Source organism: Schistocerca piceifrons, chromosome 1 (genome assembly GCF_021461385.2).
Source record: "Schistocerca piceifrons isolate TAMUIC-IGC-003096 chromosome 1, iqSchPice1.1, whole genome shotgun sequence".
In the NCBI taxonomy this organism is placed as follows: domain Eukaryota; kingdom Metazoa; phylum Arthropoda; class Insecta; order Orthoptera; family Acrididae; genus Schistocerca; species Schistocerca piceifrons.
The window spans coordinates 121,064,099-121,087,406 of NC_060138.1; the positions used below are offsets into that span (position 1 = coordinate 121,064,099).

Genomic DNA, 23,308 nt, shown 5'->3' on the forward strand with positions numbered 1-23,308 from the left:
CCAATAGTTGTTCTATTAGCACATCATCTGAAAACAGAACTGTATGTTCCAGTAACATGACCCAGGTACACTATGCACATCCAGTCAACAACAGACTACAGAGGCTTGTAAGCATAGATATACATTTTTTACACTGAAGAGAGAGTAGGTGATAGCACGAATGTCAATTATGCATATTTCACAATCTTCATATGGTACTTTATGTTCCCATACAGATTTACCTCTACATAAATTTCTGTGATATTTAGTACTGTTTACTTATTGTAGTAAGTGTACTGCAGCGTGTGCAGTCCTAAAGCATCAATTCCACACTGAGCAGTGCAGCACCACAAAAAGGTATCAAGAATGTGCTGACCTGTGCACCAATAGAAATAGTGTACAGTACCACACTTCCAGCAAGACACAGTTCAGCGCCCCCTGTCAATACCGACTTAACCAGATGCCCATTGCTGGTCAGCCCCAGTTTGGTCACAGACTTTGAGGGCATCAGTACCGAGTAATACGAAGACAATACTTAGCCAGCATTTTGTGAGTAGTAATAGTATTTCAAGGTAATTACATGTAGGAGGCACAAGAAGTACATCAAGCCACTTCATAACGAGAAGTTAAGCTAAGTTTCTTTCCTTTTTAGAAATAAAGTGTTCCACTGTTCTGCAAGTGTTTTGTACATATCACTTTGGATTCCTGCCACCAACCGTCGCAACTTCTCTTCTTCCTTGTTTGAGTCAGTGCTGACTCCCACAGCAGCAGACACAACATCTGGAGCCACGGATTCCGAAACCAATGCTACCTTTGCTCTTCGGTGCTCCATCACAGTGCATCACTAATATTTTTCTCTTTTCTTTCTGGGTAATATTGATACTAATTGTGTTCTTTCTTGCAGACTAGCCACAACACTTCTGCTATTTACGTATTTGCATTGCTTATACTTTGTTGCAGCAGTCCTCTCATTAAAATGGCCTCTAACCCACCTCCTACACCACCACCTGTGCCTACAGCTCCAGTTGCAGCTGACTTTGGTCTAATGAAGTTTATTCAGTTTCAGAACCATCAAATGTCGCAGCTGATAATGGCAGTCCAGTAGCTCATTAATGCACAAACTGCTGCTGCATCAACTCTGCCACAACAGCCAACCACATCCATAGCACCACCTCAATGCATTCCACCGTTCTGAACTTTCAATAGACAACAAGAGGAATGGAACGAGTGGTACACTCAGTTCAGTGCTTACTGTTATACACATCAAGTTATAGGTACTGCGAAATTTTGTTATTCCCTGTCAATGGCCAGACGGGAGTTTAGTGCCTCACTCAGAAGTTATTCCCAACTAGTATGCCAGAGTTGCTAGTTTTTGAAGATTTAGTTTCCAACCTCACTCAGTATTACAAGGATCAGGTACAGGTTGCTGCTGCAGCTTTTTACAAGTTCTTTCAATTATGGAAAACTCCAGAACAGAAATACAGTCAGTGGGTCACTGAACTTCAGGGCTTGACACGAAAGTGTTGTTTCCGGTGTAGCTGTGGACAGTACTACAGTGACACAATGACTTGTGATGCAATTACATGCAGTGTGCCAGACAGTAGGATTCATCAACAAATTCTCAAACATTCTGATCCTACATTAAAACAAGTGTTACAAATTATTGAACATCAGGTCTCGTGTGATAGTGCCATGGAAAACTTTGAGGTAACTCCCACTTGCAGTGTAGTGCACACTGACAAACAGGTACGGCCCTGTGACTGACCACCACACGCAAACAGGCCACTGTGCCATGGACAGAGTAAACAAGTGTCAAAGCATGTGTCTGCTGTGAAATCATGTCCCCATTGCTTTTCCAAGCATAAAAGGTAAAATTTCCCTTCACGCAATATGACTTGCTTTGCTTGTGGAAAGTCAGGTCATGTACAGTCAGTGTGCTTGCAACAGAAAAAGATCTCTACCCCCATTCGTTCTTGAAGGCATGAAGCACCTTCTCACTCAGTGACTAGTTTTTTTTTTTAACTGGCTACCAGTACTAGTAGTGACCAACTTCAGGATGTGCTTTCGCCCTGCCCAAGTGCTCGGCAATGATAATCAAAAGAACTGTTTGTGAACTTCATCACTGCCAGATGCTGTGTGCGATTTCAGTTAGACACTGGTGCTTCTGTTACATTTTTAATCATGCCACTTACAAACAGTTAGGCTCTCCACAGTTGACAAAATCTTGCATGCACCTTACTGCATATAAAGGTCAGGACATTCCAGTGCTTGGAACATGTAATTTGCATGCTACATTCCAGTTACACATCATAACAGTGACATTTATTATTTTGCATTCATGTGACTCTGAAAATATTTTTGGCTTAGAGTCTTTTGATTTGTTTGGTCTTTGTATTCAGGACACTGTACTTTCTATTTCTGCTTTCAACCCAAAAGATAGTGTTACTCATTCAATTGAGGAGTTCCCTGATTTGTTTTCTGAAGAGCTTGGCAGAGCAAATAATTTTGTGGCACATGTTACAATAAAGGACAATGCACAAACTAAGTTTTTTCAGGCGCATCCTGTCTCTCATGCACTTAGAGACAAAGCTGCAAGTGAACTTCAGAAATGGCAGGATAATGGTGTTATTGCTCCTATACAGGCTAGTCAATGGCCTTCTCCCTTAGTAATTTACCAAAGCCTTCTGGAAGACATTGTCTTTGTGTTGACTTTAAATCCACTGTGAATCTATAAACACTAACTATATTGCAGAGATGCTGAGTCGCAGATAGGACAACAAAAATATTTTCACACTTAAAAGCTTTCAGCCAATGGCCTTTGTCAACAATAAATATACATACACACACACACACACACACACACACACACACACATATACACATTTGCAACTAACACACACAACTGCAATCTCAGGCAACTGAAACCACACTGCGAGCAGCAGCACCAGTGCATGATGGGAGTGGCAGGTGAGTGGGGGAAAGGAGGAGGCTGGGGTGGGGATAGGGAGGGATGTATGGTGGGAATGGCAGACAGTGAAGTGCTCCAGGTTGGGCGGCAGGCAGGGGAGAGGTGAGAAAGGGGGGGGGGGAGGAGGAAGTAGCAGAAAAGGAGAGTAACCCTCCTGACCTCAACTTCCGTTGGTTGCTGTCCTCACCCATCCAGCTCCTTCCCTGCTCCCATTACAGCACTACACAGCCGTCAATCCGCTGCCACACCCAGTCTTCTTTTTTATATTTATTTCATTATTATTATTATTATTATTATTATTTTATTTATTTTTTATTTTTTCCAGATCTTTTTATTTATTTTTTATTTTTTCCATATCTCCATATCTTTCCTTTTCTGCTACTTTCCCCCACTCCCCACCTCTCCCCTGCTCCCTGCCCGCTGCCAACCTGCAGCACTTCAGCACTTCACTATCCCCTCCCCACCCCAGCCTCCTCCTTTCCCCCACCCAGTCACCACTCCCATCATGCACTGGTACTGCTGCTCACAGTGTGGTTTCAGTTACCTGAGACTGCAGTCATGTGTTTTAGTTGTGTTTGCATGAGTGTGTGTGTGTGCACGGTCATTGGCCGAAAGCTTTTAAGTGTGAAAATCTTTTTGTTGTGCCTATCCACAACTCAGCGTCTCTGTTGTATGGTGAGTAGCGATTTTCCTTCTCATAATATTGTTACATTCCACCCTGTATTTTCCATTGTTTGATTTTTATAAACAATAACTGATACTTATCCCTTACCTCACTCTGAGGAATTAGTGGACAGGCGTGGTGCAGGCCTCTATTTTTCAAAAACTGACTTATGTGATGTGTATTTGCAAATTCCCCTAGATGAGGTGTCTCAAAAGTGTTTGTGGTCAACACACATTTAGGGTTGTTCAAGTTTTTGTGCTTGCCCTTTGGTAGTACTTCCGCAACTGCCATATTTCAACACTACTTAGAACAGCTTATTGCAAAAGTTCCATTCTGTTAAAATTACTTGGATGATGCTGTGGTGTCATGACATACACCAGAGGAGCATATGAGCAGCCTTCATATGCTTTTCAAGTACTTCCAGCTGCAAGTTTGAAGTGTCATTTGGACAAATGTGACTTTTTTCAGACCGAAATTCAGTACGTGGCCCATGTTCTTAATACCCAAGGCATTCAACCCCTCACCCAAATTTGCTGGCCATCCAGATCCTCCCTGCCTTGTGGAACATAATGGAATTGCAGACATATTATAATGACATGTTATAACAATAGTGTAAGAAGGAATGTTGCTACTCACCATATAGCGGAGATGCTGAGTCGCAAATGGGCACAACGAAAAGACTCTCACAATTATAGCTTTCGGCCGTTAAGGCCTTTGTCAAAAATAGACAGACATAAACATGTCTGCGTGTGCACACATGCACACACAAAGGCGCGCGCGCGCGTGCGTACACACACACACACACACACACACACACACACACACACACACACACACACACACAAACGCAACACACACAGGACTGCAGTCTCAGGCAACTGAAACCACACTAATGGAGAGAAGCAACTTTCCTTTTCATAATACTGTTACATTCCGTCCTGGATTTTCCATTGTTTAATGACAGATTATATCCAGTTTATAGCCAATGAAGCCCAGATTGCAGATCCGTTGCAATGTGCTGGAAGAATGTGCATTTCATTCGGACCAAAGAGCGTCAGGATGTATTCCAGAAACTTAAAAATGCCTTTCTGAGTGACACATGCCTTGTTCATTTTGATATTTTGATCCTGCTCAGTCTGTGGTTTTGGGAGTGGATGCTTCTTTGTACGAGTTTGGAGCTGTGCTCTCACACAGACTTCGCTCACAGGTCAGGCCGATATCTTTCATGTTCAAGTTAATGTCCAAGACTCAATGTAACTATTCCCTAATTGCTATTATTAATGGTATGACGAAGTTTCACCATTATATGTTTGGTCGGAAGTCTTGCCTAGACCATACGCCACTTCAGTCTTTGTTTCATTTGTCCAAACCTGTTATGCCACACACAATTCAGAAGCTGCATTATTGGGTTTTGTTATTTTCAAAATATCAGTATGAAATACAGTACCAGCACACGTCAAAGCATTCAAATGCAGATGATCTTCCTTGGCTTCTTGTTGGTCCTGATTCTGAATTCAATGCTACTGCCACATGTTGTTGTCAGATCGATGCGCAAGATGCTGCACTTTTCTACTGGCAGGATAATGTTGTTATTGCTCCTACACAGGCTAGTCAGAAGCAGACCCTAACTTGAACCTTTTTTTTGCACTACATCAATACTGCTTTGCCTCGTTTAGTGAAAAACATTCATAATTCTTTTGTGCACTGATATTTTGCTCATCAGCTTCGCCTCCCCATCCAGCAAGGTGTGTTTTTATTGTAAAATGACTCTGGACAATTGCAAGTGCTTATTCCTAAAGTGTTGCAAAAATATGTGCTGCGATTACCCCACCAAGGACATTGGAGAATCGTATGCACAAGCACTATGTCAGCACTACACTTGACCAGGCACGGATGCTCAAATTGAACAGATGACGTCACAGCACCGTGGTTGTGCTGAAACTTTATCGGCCCTGCAACAGACATTTTCAGCTTGGCCAAAGTCTCAATCACTGTGGTAACGAGTGCATATTGATTGTGTTAGCCCCTTTTGGAACACTCGTTGGCCTATTGTTGTGGGCTGTTTTAGCAAATATCCATTTGCAGTGCCTATGAACTCGACTGTGCTGTGCAGTACCATTCAGGCTTTGTCATATTTTTTGCTTGGAAGGTTTGCCTCAAGAGTTGGTTGCAGACAGTGGACAACAGTTTATGCCTCAGGACTTTGAACAGTTTTGTACAGCCAGTGGTTTTACTCACCTCACCAGTGCACCATTTCATCCTCAGTCAAATGGAGAAGCTGAACAATTTGTGCGTATGTTCAAGCAACAGATGAACAAACTACGTGCCTCCCATACGACGAGAGCAGGCACTGCTGCTCTTCCTCACAGTGTACCGCACCCAGCCCCACAACTGTCCATTGCCGGTGGCTTCTACATGGCCAGCACCACCGCACGTTGCTCCAGTTGCTCAAATCACTGCAGTGCACAGCCCCCCCGTCCCCCATGCTCCATAAGTATTGCTTTGCGCCTAATGATTCTTTTGTTTTAAGAGCTTTTGGTCACACTAGGCACTGGCAGAGAAGAACAGTTCTTCGAAATTTGTGTGCTTGCATGTATTCAGTTGCTGTACCACCCACAGAAACAGATTTGTGCTCATTGATTGCGAGATTCTTCCACAAATTTTCTGTCCACACATTTGCATCCTACAGGGATCTTGCAGCCACCCCCATGGTCCACTTCGGCACTGGCCATGGAACCGATGGAGCTGGACCCATCGCCATTGCCACTGCAAAACCTCAACTTCCCAGCACTTGCCTCAGCACCCATTGTGCACCTGACATCATAGTCATCGCCATCCTCTCGATTTTTGTCAGACTGTCTCAGGAAGAGGGTGGGCACCTTTTTGGGTGTTTTCTGACCAATATTCCCCTTGGAGCACAAGACAGATGTTGGGGCGCAGCCGGGGACACCCCATTTCCCATTTCCTGCCTCCTGGCCCTCCCGCCTCCCCCCACTGTTGTGACATGGCTCCCTATATGCAATGGCGAGGATACAGGGGAAGGGGGGGGGGGGGGAGAGGGGAGCTTGCCATCTAACAGCATGGCACTGTGAAACGGTATCAAGAAGGCACCAACCCACACACCAATGGAGAGAACAGGCAGTGCCACATCTTCAGCAAGACAGAGTAGCTGCAGAGCAGCCGCCCATCGCTAGTCGGCCCCAGTTCAGTCACAGACTTGGGAAGCATTAGTACTGAGCAATAAGTTAGCCTGCATTCTACAAGTAGTAATAGTGTATAAATGTAATTGCATGTAGGAGGCACAAGAAGCACATCAAGCTACTCCATAACAAGAAGTTATGTTTCTTTCCTTTTTAGAAATAAAGTTTCGCATTAATGTGCAAGTGTTTTGTACAGATCACTTTGGACTCCTACCACTGCCCCTGCAACTTCTCTCCTTCCTTGTTTGTGTTTCTGCTGACTTCCACCGTAGCTGACACAACAACAACAACAACAACAACAATAATAATAAATCATAATTACTGCAGTACACTTACTTCCATTCAATACTAGAAATAAATATAAACATTTTTTCTCTGCAATTTTTTTTGTTACTGTTTATGCTAGGAAACTACAATCACTTAGAGTATACATCATTATTCCAAATAAATAATCTAGATTATGAAGACTTTTATATGACATTGGATTTATGCACCACATATGTTAATTACAAGTAAAATCAGGGACAAAGGAGACACATCATGTTGTTCACTGTATTGATAATTCAGATCTAAATTCACTTACTTTGTTCAACTTGTTGTTGTGATATGGACTTGCACGACACTCGGTTAGTGGGGACACATGCTCAAAAGAGCTGGTGGAGTTGTTGCTGACTGGCTGGTACTCATTGTCATTCTTCTCTGAGCATGGTGAAGTTGCTGTGTGAAATGTGTCTCCAGTGCCTACTGAGCTTGACAATGTGGGTAGCACTGTCTCTTCAGTAGAAGGTATAGATGGAGAGACTACTGTGGCCCTTTTCAGATCCAGTGATAATCTGCATAAATGTACAACAGAGACAAAGGTATTATATTAGGGAATTGATGTTTGAAAGTATTATGCGCCATCAACACTGGATGCACACTCAGTATCATATTTTTCTCTACCGAGCTATGTGGAGGTCAATGCACATGTGGTTTAAATTCACAATATCACTGTATCCCTGAATGAAGAGCTCAAGACTGTTACGTGAATGATACTAACATTGAGTATCTCAGAGGGGGACGAGGGGGAGGGTGGGGTGGGGGAGACCTTGCAGTACACTGAACAAGTGCTAGTAACTGTTTATGCTATCAAATGAAGAGTCCTAAAAATATTTATTTTTAAAATGGCATGCTGGTTGTAATTTCAAGTGTGACATGTTCTTATGCTTTTTTGAATTTTTTTGTCACACTCACAATTTTTTTGTCACAATGCCATATTGGGATTCGATCAGTCACTGATCATCTTCAGACTACAAGCATGCACTGCAAGCAGTTTCTGTTGCATTGTCAATTATTCTAAAATTTGAAATGTTCATAAAAAGTATAAAACATAACATATATTTAAAAAAATTATATTAATTTACTTTGTATCCATTTTCATTATCTCGTGAGTCATCTTAATGTTATATTTTCAAATGTAAGAGAGCTCAGGAAGGTTAATAACGAAAGACCGATATTTTTTATAAGCATTTAGTGCATACTGGAGTAGTGCTTCCAACATGGAAATTTTATCTGTGGGTGACTGAACATTATTGTGTAGTATAGCAAAATCGGGGTATTTAGTAACTTTAGTTGAAACGGTTTCTGATTCTTTATCTAATGGCATTTCTAATACAGCTCTTACCCTAACAATGGTGGAACGGTAGCACCTAAAATGTCACTGGGAGCAGTCCAGGTGACCTCAGGATTTGAGCAGCCAGACAAGGTGGTGGTTGACCACTTGTTCAAGAGTCTTACCCATACAACTGGTAAGGGCCACACTCCAGTAACTGTTATGGGGCACTACAATCCTTGCCTGGTTTCCAGAATGGAATTAATATTGCCTCCTTCCAAGTCATGGGGTTTGTTGTTGTGGTCTTCAGTCCTGAGACTGGTTTGATGCAGCTCTCCATGCTATTCTATCCTGTGCAATCTTCTTCATCTCCCAGTACCTACTGCAGCCTACATCCTTCTTAATCTGCTTAGTGTATTCATCTCGTGGTCTACCTCTACGATTTTTACCCTCCACACTGCCCTCCAATGCTAAATTTGTGACCCCTTGATGCCTCAAAACATGTCCTACCAACTGATCCCTTCTTCTAGTCAAGTTGTGCCACAAACTTCTCTTCTCCCCAATCCTATTCAATACCTCCTCATTAGTTACGTGATCTACCCACCTTATCTTCAGCATTCTTCTGTAGCACCACATTTCGAAAGCTTCTATTCTCTTCTTGTCCAAACTAGTTATCGTCCATGTTTCACTTCCATACATGGCTACACTCCATACAAATACTTTCAGAAACGACTTCCTGACACTTAAATCTATACCCGATGTTAACAAATTTCTCTTCTTCAGAAACGATTTCCTTGCCATTGCCAGTCTACATTTGATATCCTCTCTACTTCGACCATCATCAGTTATTTTACTCCCTAAATAGCAAAACTCCTTTACTACTTAAGTGTCTCATTTCCTAACCTAATCCCCTCAGCATCACCCGATTTAATTTGACTACATTCCATTATCCTCGTTTTGCTTTTATTGATGTTCATCTTATAGCCTCCTTTCAAGACACTGTCCATTCCGTTCAACAGCTCTTCCAAGTCCTTTGCTGTCTCTGACAGAATTACAATGTCATCGGCGAACCTCAGAGTTTTTACTTCTTCTCCATGAATTTTAATACCTACTCCGAATTTTTCTTTTGTTTCCTTTACTGCTTGCTCAATATACAGATTGAATAACATTGGGGAGAGGCTACAACCCTGTCTCACTCCTTTCCCAACCACTGCTTCCCTTTCATGCCCCTCGACTCTTATAACTGCCATCTGGTTTCTGTACAAATTGTAAATAGCCTTTCGCTCCCTGTATTTTACCCCTGCCACCTTCAGAATTTGAAAGAGAGTATTCCAATTAACATTGTCAAAAGCTTTCTCTAAGTCTACAAATGCTAGAAACGTAGGTTTGCCTTTTCTTAATCTTTCTTCTAAGATAAGTCGTAAGGTTAGTATTGCCTCACGTGTTCCAACATTTCTACGGAATCCAAACTGATCTTCCCCGAGGTCCGCTTCTACCAGTTTTTCCATTCGTCTGTAAAGAATTCGCGTTAGTATTTTACAGCTGTGACTTATTAAACTGATAGTTCGGTAATTTTCACATCTGTCAACACCTGCTTTCTTTGGGATTGGAATTATTATATTCTTCTTGAAGTCTGAGGGTATTTCGCCTGTCTCATACATCTTGCTCACCATATGGTAGAGTTTTGTCATGACTGGCTCTCCCAAGGCCATCAGTAGTTCTAATGGAATGTTTTCTACTCCAGGGGCCTTGTTTCGACTCAGGTCTTTCAGTGCTCTGTCAAACTCTTCACGCAGTATCTTATCTCCCATTTCGTCTTCATCTACATCCTCTTCCATTTCCATAATCTTGTCCTCAAGCACATTGCCCTTGTACAAACCCTCTATATACTCCTTCCACCTTTCTGCCTTCCCTTCTTTGCTTAGAACTGGGTTGCCATCTGAGCTCTTGATATTCATACAAGTGGTTCTCTTCTCTCCAAAGGTCTCTTTAATTTTCCTGTAGGCAGTATCTATCTTACCCCTAGTGAGACAAGCCTCTATATCCTTACATTTGTCCTCTAGCCATCCCTGCTTAGCCATTTTGCACTTCCTGTCGATCTCATTTTTGAGACGTTTGTATTCCTTTTTGCCTGCTTCATTCACTGCATTTTTATATTTTCTCCTTTCATCAATTAAATTCAATATTTCTTCTGTTACCCAAGGATTTCTATTAGCCCTCGCCTTTTTACCTACGTGATCGTCTGCTGCCTTCACTACTTCATCCCTCAGAGCTACCCATTCTTCTTCTACTGTATTTCTTTCCCCCATTCCTGTCAATTGTTCCCTTATGCTCTCCCTGAAACTCTCTACAACCTCTGGTTCTTTCAGCTTATCCAGGTCCCATCTCCTTAAATGCCCACCTTTTTGCAGTTTCTTCAGTTTCAATCTGCAGTTCATAACCAATAGATTGTGGTCAGAATCCACATCTGCCCCTGGAAATGTCTTACAATTTAAAACCTGGTTCCTAAATCTCTGTCTTAGCATTATATAATCTATCTGATACCTTTTAGTATCTCCAGGATTCTTCCAGGTATACAACCTTCTTTTATGATTCTTGAACCAAGTGTTAGCTATGATTAAGTTATGCTCTGTGCAAAATTCTGCAAGGCGGCTTCCTCTTCCATTTCTTCCCCCCAATCCATATTCACCTACTACGTTTCCTTCTCTCCCTTTTCCTACTGACGAATTCCAGTCACCCATGACTATTAAATTTTCGTCTCCCTTCACCACCCGAATAATTTCTTTTATCTCGTCATACATTTCTTCATCATCTGCAGAGCTAGTTGGCATATAAACTTGTACTACTGTAGTAGGCATGGGCTTTGTGTCTATCTTGGCCACAATAATGCGTTCACTATGCTGCTTGTAGTAGGTAACCCGCACTCCTATTTTTTTATTCATTATGAAACCTACTCCTGCATTACCTCCATTTGATTTTGTATTTATAACCCTGTATTCACCTGACCAAAAGTCTTGTTCCTCCTGCCACCGAACTTCACTAATTCCCACTACATCTAACTTTAACCTATCCATTTCCCTTTTTAAATTTTCTAACCTACCTGCCCGATTAAGGGATCTGACATTCCACGCTCCGATCCGTAGAACGCCAGTTTTCTTTCTCCTGATAATGACGTCCCCTTGAGTAGTCCCCGCCCGGAGATCCGAATGGGGGACTATTTTACCTCCGGAATATTTTACCCAAGAGGACACCATCATCATTTAATCACACAGTAAAGCTGCATGTCCTCGGGAAAAATTACGGCTGTAGTTTCCCCTTGCTTTCAGCCGTTCGCAGTACCAGCACAGCAAGGCCGTTTTGGTCATGGGGTACTGTCCATCAAACCAGATCTGGTTGAAGTAAGAGAGGAGCTATCTTTTCACTTCATGGCACAAATGATGAAGCAATGGATCTTATCAGGTCCTGGAGCAGTGTCTCTGGCTGCAGATAAAGCTGATTCAATTTCCCAAATTGAGAACAAAAGGTTGTATACTTCCTCATTATGTGAGAGTTTACTCATCTCCACAGTCCTACAGAACACCTGAAAAGCAGGAGCTTGTCTGGATGTCACAGTGACAGTAAAAAAGTGTTCAGCTAAACCCTGAGCCATATCTTCTGGCATGTCCATCAAGACCCCATTACTTGACAAGGCCTTGAGGGGATTTGTATTGCCCTTAACTGACATCTGCCTTATTGAGTCCCAAACTTGCGCAGTGGAACTGGACAGATTGATGGAAGTCATGAATTCATTCCAGGAAGCCCTCTTCTGTTCTTTTGTCAATCGCCTCACATGTGCTCTCACAGATCTGAAGGCATAAAGGTTTTCTGTAGTTGGACAGTGTTTAAAGTTCTACAGAGCTGTTCATCTGGCCCGGTTGCCAATCGACTGTTGTCATTCCACCAATGTACAGGCCATCGTCTGAGGTGGTTACTGGATCGGGGGATGGACTCTGCGGCAGCCCGTTGGATCTCATAAGTGATATGGGCCATCTCCTGTGCACATCATTTTGTTCATAAATAGCCTGTTGACTGTCTGCAACCAATTTGCCCTTTGCATCAGCCATCTTTGTGGTCTCCTGTCAGCCACCGTCCTACTCGGCAGATGGATTCACACCAGGAAGAGGTCACTAGAATGTATATCTGTAGCCACTTCTCGCTGAACTGAGTCTGCTATAGTTGGGGAACAGAAACAAAGGTCAGTGGCAGAAAAAGACCCTGTAGCTGTGGAAAACTGTGTCGTCTGACCCGCATTCAGAAGGCAGATATTCTAAGAATGGACAAGTCGCTCAATCATATGACCCCTGGAGCAACTATTAGATGAGCCCCACTGCACATTGTGTGCACTGGAGTCCCCCACAAGGAGGAATGGGCGTGGGAGTACCCGGAGAGTTCTGTCTGTGCATCTGCATCCAAATCATAGATAGGTGGAAGATACACACTGTGGTGCTAAAACTTTTAAGGAAAATGCTTGTAAGGTCATGGTAAGAGAGAAAGGAGAAGAGTCATCTGTCATCAATGAAAACAGCCACTCCACCTTTAGCCATGTCTCTGGTAATATTGTCCTTCCTGTAGGGGTGGTGACCCCGTAATGCTAGTGTGTTGGTGACTTTAAGATGCGTTTCTTGTATGCAGATGCAGAACGGTTTCTCCTCGACCAGGAGCGGTAATTCTTCTAAATGTGAGCGATAGCCACTTAAAATCCACTGCTACATGGAAGTCCCTGTGGAAGCCATTGTTTACTGAAGGTTGTTCCTTTCTTTCTCCCTTGGAGGCGGTGTTTTACCTGGGAGGTCAGGGGGAATGTTTGCCAGTCCCCGGCTCTCTGGTTCTTCTGACTGGAAGTCCATATGCTCAAGAGCATAGTCCACATCAGAGAGGGAGAGAGCTCACTGATCCGAAGGTTTAACTACCACTTTCTTCAACTTGGAAATACTTTTCAAAGGACGTATTTCTTTACTTATAGAAGGAGGTGGTTGCTTGGGTTGAGGGGACAGTTTAGTAGGCTTCTTTCTGATGATGGGCAGTGGTATATGGCTTAGATGGTAATCCCGTTGCCAAAGGCTTCCGAATGACTTCTGTTTCAAGTGTAGTGTTTCCCCCACAGGTACACCGACAAGTGCATGTGCTCATACTTGAATCTGTGGTCTGAGTTTGTGTGGAGGCATCACACTTGCCGATTGGTGTGTTAAGGGCTGATGCAAAAGAAGTAGCAAAAACCAGAGGTTGCACAGCTTTGAAAGCTATTTTAGCTTCACAATAGGGTACACAACTCTAGACTTTCAACTCATAAATTTTCCTTTCCTCTTTGTAAACCTCACACTTTCTGCTCCACACTGGATGATCCCTGGAGCAGTTTAAACATTTCAGAGGAAGTGTACAAGAATTTCTGATTCATGAGCTGAGCCTCCACAATTGCCACATGTAGTCCTCCCATTACATCCCATAGTGGTATGGGCAAATCTTTGGCATTGGAAGCATCACATTGGGTTAGGAACAAATGGGTGAACCTTAAGACAGATAAAGCCTGTGAGGATATGTTTAGATAATTCTGGAGTACTAAATGTTAGAATACTCTTTGCAGATTTTTCCAATTTGTCACTGACTCCCCTCATATAGTTCTGCACTTCCATGACACCCATATTTTTCCATTCTTCATGTAACTCTGTGGCGTCCACCTCCATTATATCGGAGCAGGTAACCACGCCCTTACTAACATTAAGGGTGTTATGCAACTTAGCCTCGACTGGGTAATCCCAGAAGCTTAGATACTTGGTTTGAATTAGCAGTTTCAACTAGAAGTGTTCCATTACGAAATTGTCTGGCACTTTTTGAAAAGCCAGCAATACCTTCAAATGCCTCATGAATATATAAAGGGTAGAGCTTCTCAAAGGTTCCCCCTGTTCACTTGACTACAATGAAAGTGTTATGGCACACTAATGACCTGTTACTATGGTTCTGAGACTTTTTGGGAGGACTGACCAACCGAGCTCTCTTTGATGAGCCGGTGTGGGTACTACCTGACGGTACACCCGTCCCATCAGTAGTAGCAGTTTGTAGTAGTTTGATGAGACCGTTCCAGAGGGATTCCACGAGATGCTAGGGAAACAACTGTTGACCCAGGCAGAGCCCTGCATGCCTGATCAAGCCTTATACAACAGGGGGACAGCAGGCACCCTACAGGTTGCCCGTTGGAGACTGTTTTACCTCAACAGCCATTCATCTCATCAGCAAGTAGCACACCTTAAGGCTGAGTGGTTTTTTATAGAGGTGTGTACCTTACTCGTGGTCCAGGCAGTGTAGCCGAAGTGCCCGTTCTCCGAAACATACAACATTCCACCGCTGCACTGCATGGTGGTTGCTGAACCATGCCTGGAGCTTACGGTAATGGAGGACCGATGGCGCTTATCAGTCCCCAGCTCAGGAACCCGGGGTCGCCAAACCCGTACCCAGCAACCGAATGCTGAGCCTGCACCACTCGGACAGAATTATAGGACAGAATGAGAGTGGATGCTGTCCCTGCAACCACCACTCCTCTTTGAAATCCAAGTTTTTAAATTTGGTTATTTGTGAAATGCTGTTCCTATTCATCATTCATGGGCTTCACAAAGATTATAGCCTGTCTTTAATAAATATACTAGGTTCCAGAAAGAAGAAGGATGTAGATCTTAAGTCCCCTGACGAAATGAATATCTTGGAGTAACAAATCTTCTCACACCATTAGATTTATTACTGAACATGTGAATATCTGGTATTTACATAGACTGTATGTCTTCAGAATGCCTTAATTCATGCTAGAACCATTATTAACCTGTCTAATAGATGAAATTAAAACCCAAAAGATTGTTCAGTTATAAAGTTTTTAAAACACAGTGCAAAAGAAATAGAAAATTTTGTGAACTGATGAAGATGTATAATGCACTTAGAATGAACTCTGCACACATTAACAAGTATGTCATAACTTACGACTGTTTCCGTAGCATTATCTCTTGTAACTGCTCCTGTGTTCTTTGGGCCAAACATGTCTTCATTTTTTCAAATTCTTTTGATCCTCCCTTGAAGGAAAGAGAAAATATGGAAATGTTTTGAAATATCCTTGAGCTACTTACATCTGGAAATACCTCAATTTTACATTATATTAAAATTTTACGAACTAAAAGTTTTATGGAACATAAAATGATAGGCAACATTAACTTCAGATCATATAGTAGAGTTGAACAAACCTGCATCTTTGAGCACATTTCTTGAAGCTCATTGTTAATAGATTCAACTCTAGAATGGTGTTCACTCATTGCCTGCAGCCTTTTCTGTAGTTCTGTTTCAAGAGTGCCCAATTCCTGGTGCTGTACACGTAAAAAACACACAATCTTCATTAGTAAATCAATCATTACATTGAGTTCTTTGAAATTTCCTATAAACCAAATTCAATACATATTAATACTAGGAGAAAAAGCCATTTTTTTCAAAAATGATGAAATCATAAAAGACTGGTACATTACAAAAACAGTTACTGGGACATTCAGTATGCATCATTACTAGTAAATAATTTCACACTGTGGTAATATAATTTTCATTTGACATGTAAGACATTTCCAGGGGCAGATGTGGACTCTGACCACAATCTAGTGGTTATGAACTGTAGATCAAAACTGAAGAAACTGCAAAAAGGCGGGAATTTAAGGAGATGGGACCTGGATGAACTGAAAGAACCAGGGGTTGTACAAAGTTTCAGGGAGAGCATAAGGGAACAATTGACAGGAATGGGGGAAAGAAATACAGAAGAAGAAGAATGGGTAGCTTTGAGGGATGAAGTGGTGAAGGCAGCAGAGGAGCAAGTAGGTAAAAAGATGAGGGGTAGTAGAAATCCTTGGGTAACAGAAGAAATATTGAATTTAATTGATGAAAGGAGAAAATATAAAAATGCGGTAAATGAAGCTGGCAAAAAGGAATACAAAGGTCTCAAAAATGAGAACGACAGGAAGTGCAAAATGGCTAAGCAGGGATGGCTAGAGGATAAATGTAAGGATGTAGAGGCTTATCTCACTAGGGGTAAGACAGATACTGCCTACAGGAAAATTAAAGAGACCTTTGGAGAAAAGAGAACCACTTGTATGAATATCAAGAACTCAGATGGAAACCCAGTTCTAAGCAAAGAAGGGAAAGCAGAAAGGTGGAAGGAGTATATAGAGGGTCTATACAAGGGCAATGTACTTGAGGACAATATTATGGAAATGGAAGAGGATGTAGATGAAGACGAAATGGGAGATATGATACTGCGTGAAGAGTTTGACAGAGCACTGAAAGACCTGAGTCGCGACAAAGCTCCGGGAGTAGACCACATTCCATTAGAACTACTGACAGCCTTGGGAGAGCCAGTCCTGACAAAACTCTACCATCTGGTGAGCAAGATGTATGAGACAGGCAAAATACCCTCAGACTTCAAGAAGAATATAATAATTCCAATCCCAAAGAAAGCAGGTGTTGACAGATGTGAAAATTACCGAACAATCAGTTTAATAAGTCACAGCTGCAAAATACTAACACACATTCTTTACAGACGAATGGAAAAACTAGTAGAAGCCGACCTCGGGGAAGATCAGTTTGGATTCCATAGAAATATTGGAACACGTGTGGCAATACTGACACTACTACTTATCTTAGAAGCTAGATTAAGGAAAGGCAAACCTACATTCCTAGCATTTGTAGACTTAGATAAAACTTTTGACAATGTTGACTGGAATACTCTCTTTCAAATTCTAAAGGTGGTAGGGGTAAAATACACGGAGCGAAAAGCTATTTACAATTTGTACAGAAACCAGATGGCAGTTATAAGAGTCGAGGGACATGAAAGGTAAGCAGTGGTTGGGAAGGGAGTGAGACAGGGTTGTAGCCTCTCCCCGATGTTGTTCAATCTGTATATTGAGCAAGCAGTAAAGGAAACAAAAGAAAAATTCGGAGTAGGTATTAAAATCCATGGAGAAAAAATACAAACTTTGAGAATTGCCGATGACCTTGTAATTCTGTCAGAGACAGCAACGGACTTGGAAGAGCAGATGAACATAATGGACCGTGTCTTGAAAAGAGGATATAAGATGAACATCAACAACAGCAAAACGAGGATAATGGAATGTAGTCGAATTAAGTCGGGTGATGCTGAGGGAATTAGATTAGGAAATGAGACACTTAAAGTAGTAAAGGATTTTTGCTATTTGGGGAGCAAAATAACTGATGATGGTTGAAGTAGAGAGGATATAAAATGTAGACTGGCAATGGCAAGGAAAACGTTTCTGAAGAAGAAAAATTTGTTGATATCTAGTAGATATTTAAATGTCAGGAAGTCGTTTCTGAAAGTATTTGTATGGAGTGTAGCCATGTATGGAAGTGAAACATGGACGATAACTAGTTTGGAAAAGAAGAGAATAGAAGCTTTCGAAATGTGGTGCTACAGAAGAATGCTGAAGATTAGATGGGTAGATCACATAACTAATGAGCAGGTATTGAATAGGATTGGGGAGAAGAGAAGTTTCTGGAACTTGACTAGAAGAAGGGATCGGTTGGTAGGACATGTTCTGAGGCATCAAGGGATCACCAATTTAGCTTTGGAGGCCATCGTAGAGGGAGACCAAGAGATGAATCCACTAAGGAGATTCAGAAGGATGTAGGTTGCAGTAGGTACTGGGAAATGAAGAAGCTTGCACAGGATAGAGTAGCATGGAGAGCTGCATCAAACCGGTCTCAGGACTGAAGACCACAACAACAACATGTTTTTAACTAAAAACAATTGTTTGTAAAGTAATGAATTGGTGCAAAGGTGGCTGCAGTAACAGGTCATAACATGAAAAGTAATAATCAAAAGCTGGAAAACGTACGAACATTAAATTATACAGTCCAAGCACTGGTTTTTTGGACATGACATAATTTTTAACACACTGACTCAAAAAACATATAGAAATCTTGACATCTCACTGATCATCCACATAATCAGTGAGTCTATTTTCATAAATTTTTCTTGCTATTGCTGTATGATAGTTAAGCAGTAGTGAGCAGCAGTCGGTGACTGCTTGCTGATGATGCTGTCATGTCTAGGAAAGTGTCACCTTCGACTGGCTGTAGGAGGATACAGGATGACTTGGTTAGAATTTACAATTGGTGTGATGAATGGCAGCTTGATCTACATGTGGGAAAATGCAAGTTAATGCATATAAGTAGGAAAAACAATCCCGCAATGTTCGAATACAGCATTAGTGATGTGCGTCTTGATACAGTTACAGCAATTAAAATTTAGAGGTAACACTTCAAAGTGACATGAAATAGAATAAGCCTGTAGAGTCAGTTGTAAGGAGGGAGCAATGCCAATTTCAGTTTACTAGGAGAATTTTAGGAAAGTATAGCTCATCTATATGGAAGACGACATACAGAACACTTGTGAGATCCATTCTTGGGCACTATTCGAATGTTTGGCATCCCCAGTAGGCAATATTAATGGAAAACTTCAAAGAAATTTAGAAGTGTGTTGCTAGATTTGTTACTGGTTGGCTAAATCAAAACACACACTGGGAAGACTCCCTGCAGGGTGGCTTGTCGCTATTGAGTTCAGTTCTTAGTTGTTATTAATAGGATCTGCAGTTCCACTAAGTCTGACTTTTATAATAGAAATGCTTCATGATTTATAATGAGAATCCTTTGGGGGGGGGGGGGGGGGGGATGCTCTTTTCTCAGAACGATAACATCCATGATGTATGGAACTGACTGAGGTCAGCAACTGCATTATAAACATACAAAATAATTTTTACTGCTTCAGTCACTTTTTACTAATATTATGCAGTATGCTGCCAATCATCATGTACAGTTACAAGTATATTAATTGGAAATGTGATGAGGATTATTTGCTGGGTGTGTCACTCCAGTGAGGTAATGTACTGAAATTTAACCCTGTACAGAAGGTTTCATTTATCTTAGTGTAAATCTTGAATTGTGTGTTTAAATCACTTCATTATTGTCTTTATTTATAATTTTGCTGGAAACTTATTTTTATGGCACACCGAACACAGTAATAAACACATCATAACTTAACACTGTCACATTTGGATGTTTACATTCCAGAAACTCTTAACTGCAAAGACAAACTTATTCCTATTGTTAAGATAGTACAAAGAATGAAAGTGCAATATTTTTCATTTAATCTTACTGACACACAGGAAAAATTTTAAATAGCACTATTATTTGGTATTTCTTCGTTATTCAGTTATGTTAAGACATTTTTTCTCAGTTAACTCTTTTATATTAATAACAGAAGCATTTCACATTGAAGAAATTTACTGTTACTTTCCAGCTTTGCATTTACCAACCTGTTACAACGTACTGTGTGACAAATGGAAATTTCTAGTTCTTAACACAAGTCCCAGGCATATGCACTTATCCGCCCAAATTACATCGCTCACACACAGTATCGTACAATCTAGGCCTCTATATATTGCTAGTAACTCCTACACCTTAGCCAATGTGGTTTGTGTCATTCAGCCCAAACAGTCGGAACTTCTGACTAAAGTTTCACTGAACACCAAATGCACACATATGAGACAACCTGGCAAGCTGTTGGTTGGAGAACACCGCTTGGTAAATAGACACTCAACAGTGATAACAACTATTACATTGTTTCATGCAACAAAAATATACTGGAAATTCACAAAACAAGTTGTAGGGAAAACTGCTAGTAACATGATACCATTGAAAATGCTAAAAAATGGTTCAAATGGCTCTGAGCACTATGGGACTTAACTTTGGAGGTCATCAGTCCCCTAGAACTTAGAACATCACATACATCCATGCCCAAGGCAGGATTCGAACCTGCAACCATAGCGGTCACACAGTTCCAGGCTGTAGCGCCTAGAACTGCTCGGCCACCCCGGCCGGCTGAAAATGCTAAAAACAACCAGTAAATACTCTCAAAAATTGTAAAAGGCATATAACAATTGCTTAAAATGTGAGACTTACGTATGTGTTGACAAGATCTCTAACGTACTCCAGAGTGGGCTCAGATGAATCAATCCCCAAACTAGCCCATGAGTCAGGGCTGGAAGAATTAGGAGTTGAGCTTTCAGCATCTGGCCATTGGTCCAACAGCTGAAACACACAACACAATGAAAGACACACAGGAAAAAGTTTTCAACTATTATTCTTACGTATTAAAACACAACACTTATGAATAAATGGACTCACTTAAAAATCCTATTTTCAGTGATGCTTACTTGTCCCTTCTAAATCCTTCCATTTTCTTGAAATGTCTATCTTTGAAAACTGTTATCTACACTACTGGCCATTAAAATTGCTACACCACGAAGATGACGTGCTACAGACGTGAAAATTAACCGACAGGAAGAAGATGCTGTGTTATGCAAGTGATTAGCTTTTCAGAGCATTCACACAAGGTTGGAGCCAGTGGCGACACCTACAATGTGCTGACATGAGGAAAGTTTCCAACCAATTTCTCATGCACAAACAGCAATTGACCGGCGTTGCCTGGTGAAACGTTGTTGTGATGCCTCGTGTAAGGAGGAGAAATGAATACCATCATGTTTCCGACTTTGATAAAGGTCGGATTGTAGCCTATCGGGATTGGGTTTATCGTATCGCGACACTGCTGCTTGCATTGCTCGAGATCCAATGACTGTTAGCAGAATATGGTATTGGTGGGTTCAGGAGGGTAATACGGACTGCTGTGTTGGATCCCAACAGCCTGGTATCACTAGCAGTCGAGATGACAGGCATCTTATCCGCATGGCCGTAACAGATGGTGCAGCCACGTCTCGATCCCTGAGTCAACAGATGGGGACGTTTGCAAGACAACAACCATCTGCACGAACAGTTCGATGATGTTTGCAGCAGCATGGACTATCAGCTCGGAGACCATGGCTGCGGTTAGCCTTGATGCTGCATCACAACAGGAGCACCTGCGATGGTGTACTCAATGATGAACCTGGGTGCACAAATGGCAAAACGTCATTTTTTTGGATGAATCCAGGTTCTGTTTACAGCATCATGATGGTCGCATCCATGTTTGGCGACATCACGGTGAACGCACATTGGAAGCGTGTATTCCTCATCGCCATATTGGTGTATCACCCGACATGTCTCCAGATCTCTCACCAATTGAAAACGTCTGGTCAATGGTGGCCTAGCAACTGGCTCATCACAATACGCCAGTCACATCTTGATGAACTGTGGTATCATGATGAAGCTGCATGGGCAGCTGTACCTGTACACGCCATCCAAGATATGTCCGGGCATATCAAGGCCTTTATTATGGCCAGAGGTGGTTGTTCTGGGTACTGATTTCTCAGGATCTATGAACCCAAATTGCGTGAAAATGTAATTACATGTCAGTTCTAGTATAATATATTTGTCCAATGAATACCCGTTTATTATCTGCATTTCTTCTTGGTGTAGCAATTTTAATGGTCAGTAGTGTAATTCAGTCTCTATATTCCCTTCACCATGTATTCATATCATCCCTTTGAATGCTCTTGCTGCATTCATTCTGCAATTTACATTTCTAATGCAACATGAAATTTAAAAGTACATTGCTACTTTGACTCACAGGCTGCTGTCATTCATTTCTCTGTTCTCCAATAAATCATCAAATAATGGATATAGACCTACAGATATTTGTTGTTAACAACGGCTTGTAAGGGAATGGAATGTCTCGAAAATGTCTTGTACGTTTGGTGCCCTGCGGGTTGTACAAATTTTAAATGTCACATTATATGTTCCCTGACAGTTTTTTCCAGAATGCAGTTAAATAATGTACATGAAATACTGTCACCTTTCGTCACCCCTGTATTGTTCAGGGGTCTCTCTGAAAGTTTTCCTCTAAACTTTACATTGGATTTAGTGTTATACAGGGTGGCCTGCACCAACCTTTTGATCTTTTCATTAAGTCTCAGTTATCTTAGAATTTGAAAGATAGTTTCTATCTACTGAGTCATACACTGTTTGGAAGTCTACAAAGGTAGCTGATTACATTCTGCCTGCCTCATTTGTTGCTGTATTGGATGGTGGTCTTGAGCTTTTCTATTTGTTCAACACAAAATCTCTATGCTCTGCAGCCTACTTGACATTCCCGTAACTCACGAAGTCCTGCAATCATTACATGTCATTCGAGGGTGTTAGAAAAGATTTTGTGTAAGACTACAGGAACAATATGCCTCTCTAATTACCAGAGTCTTTTTTGCTTCCTTTTTTTTGAGCTGGGTGGATAATGGCCACGATCCAGTCATCTGGAAGTTTCTTGCTAGCCCGTATGTTCAGGAATGTTGTATGTTAATGGTTATGGCAGTTTGTGTTATGTATTGTTTTACTTTTGTTGTAACTGATATTCAGACCTACTTTTAAGATTGCTCTGTAAGTTCTTCCATTAAATGGTGAAGTTTGTCTGTACTAGATGCAAACAATACGTTATCTTCAGCAGAAAGGAGAGGGTTTGGATATATTACATTAACATATATTCCTTCTTTGTTTTCCCAGGGGTCTGAAAATTTCTTCTAGGACTGCTGATATTAGTCTTGATGATACATGCATGCCTGTCTGAAAGAACAGACACTGTCACTAACGATCACAGCTGTGGTAAATATTATTACATATGTCTGTATTTGATAAAGTATCAAATGCAGTTCACAGCACTTCTGCTGTAGAATTTTTGGAGAGGTAAATAATGCAACTGTGTTGTTTATCAAAGAGTGTCTTTGTAAAATGTGAAATAAATGAAATGTTCAGTGCAGTATTTAACTTTTTCAACTGAAAGCAAGTATCTACATCTACATCTACATCTACATCCATACTCCACAAGCCATTGACGGTGTGTGGCGGAGGGT

General features: G+C 41.4%; 1 protein-coding gene across 1 annotated transcript in view; it reads right to left on the bottom strand.

Moving 5' to 3' along the window:
• Positions 1 to 23,308, bottom strand: part of LOC124782574 (kinesin-like protein Klp98A) — a 376,800-nt gene that overhangs the window by 33,797 nt on the left and 319,695 nt on the right. Inside the window, exons 16-19 of the mRNA XM_047253951.1 lie at positions 20,433 to 20,561; positions 15,662 to 15,781; positions 15,405 to 15,493; positions 7,395 to 7,644 (exon numbers count right to left, since the gene is read on the bottom strand). Coding sequence (XP_047109907.1) covers positions 7,395 to 7,644; positions 15,405 to 15,493; positions 15,662 to 15,781; positions 20,433 to 20,561 — 588 coding nt within the window. The remainder of the gene's footprint in view (positions 1 to 7,394; positions 7,645 to 15,404; positions 15,494 to 15,661; positions 15,782 to 20,432; positions 20,562 to 23,308) is intronic.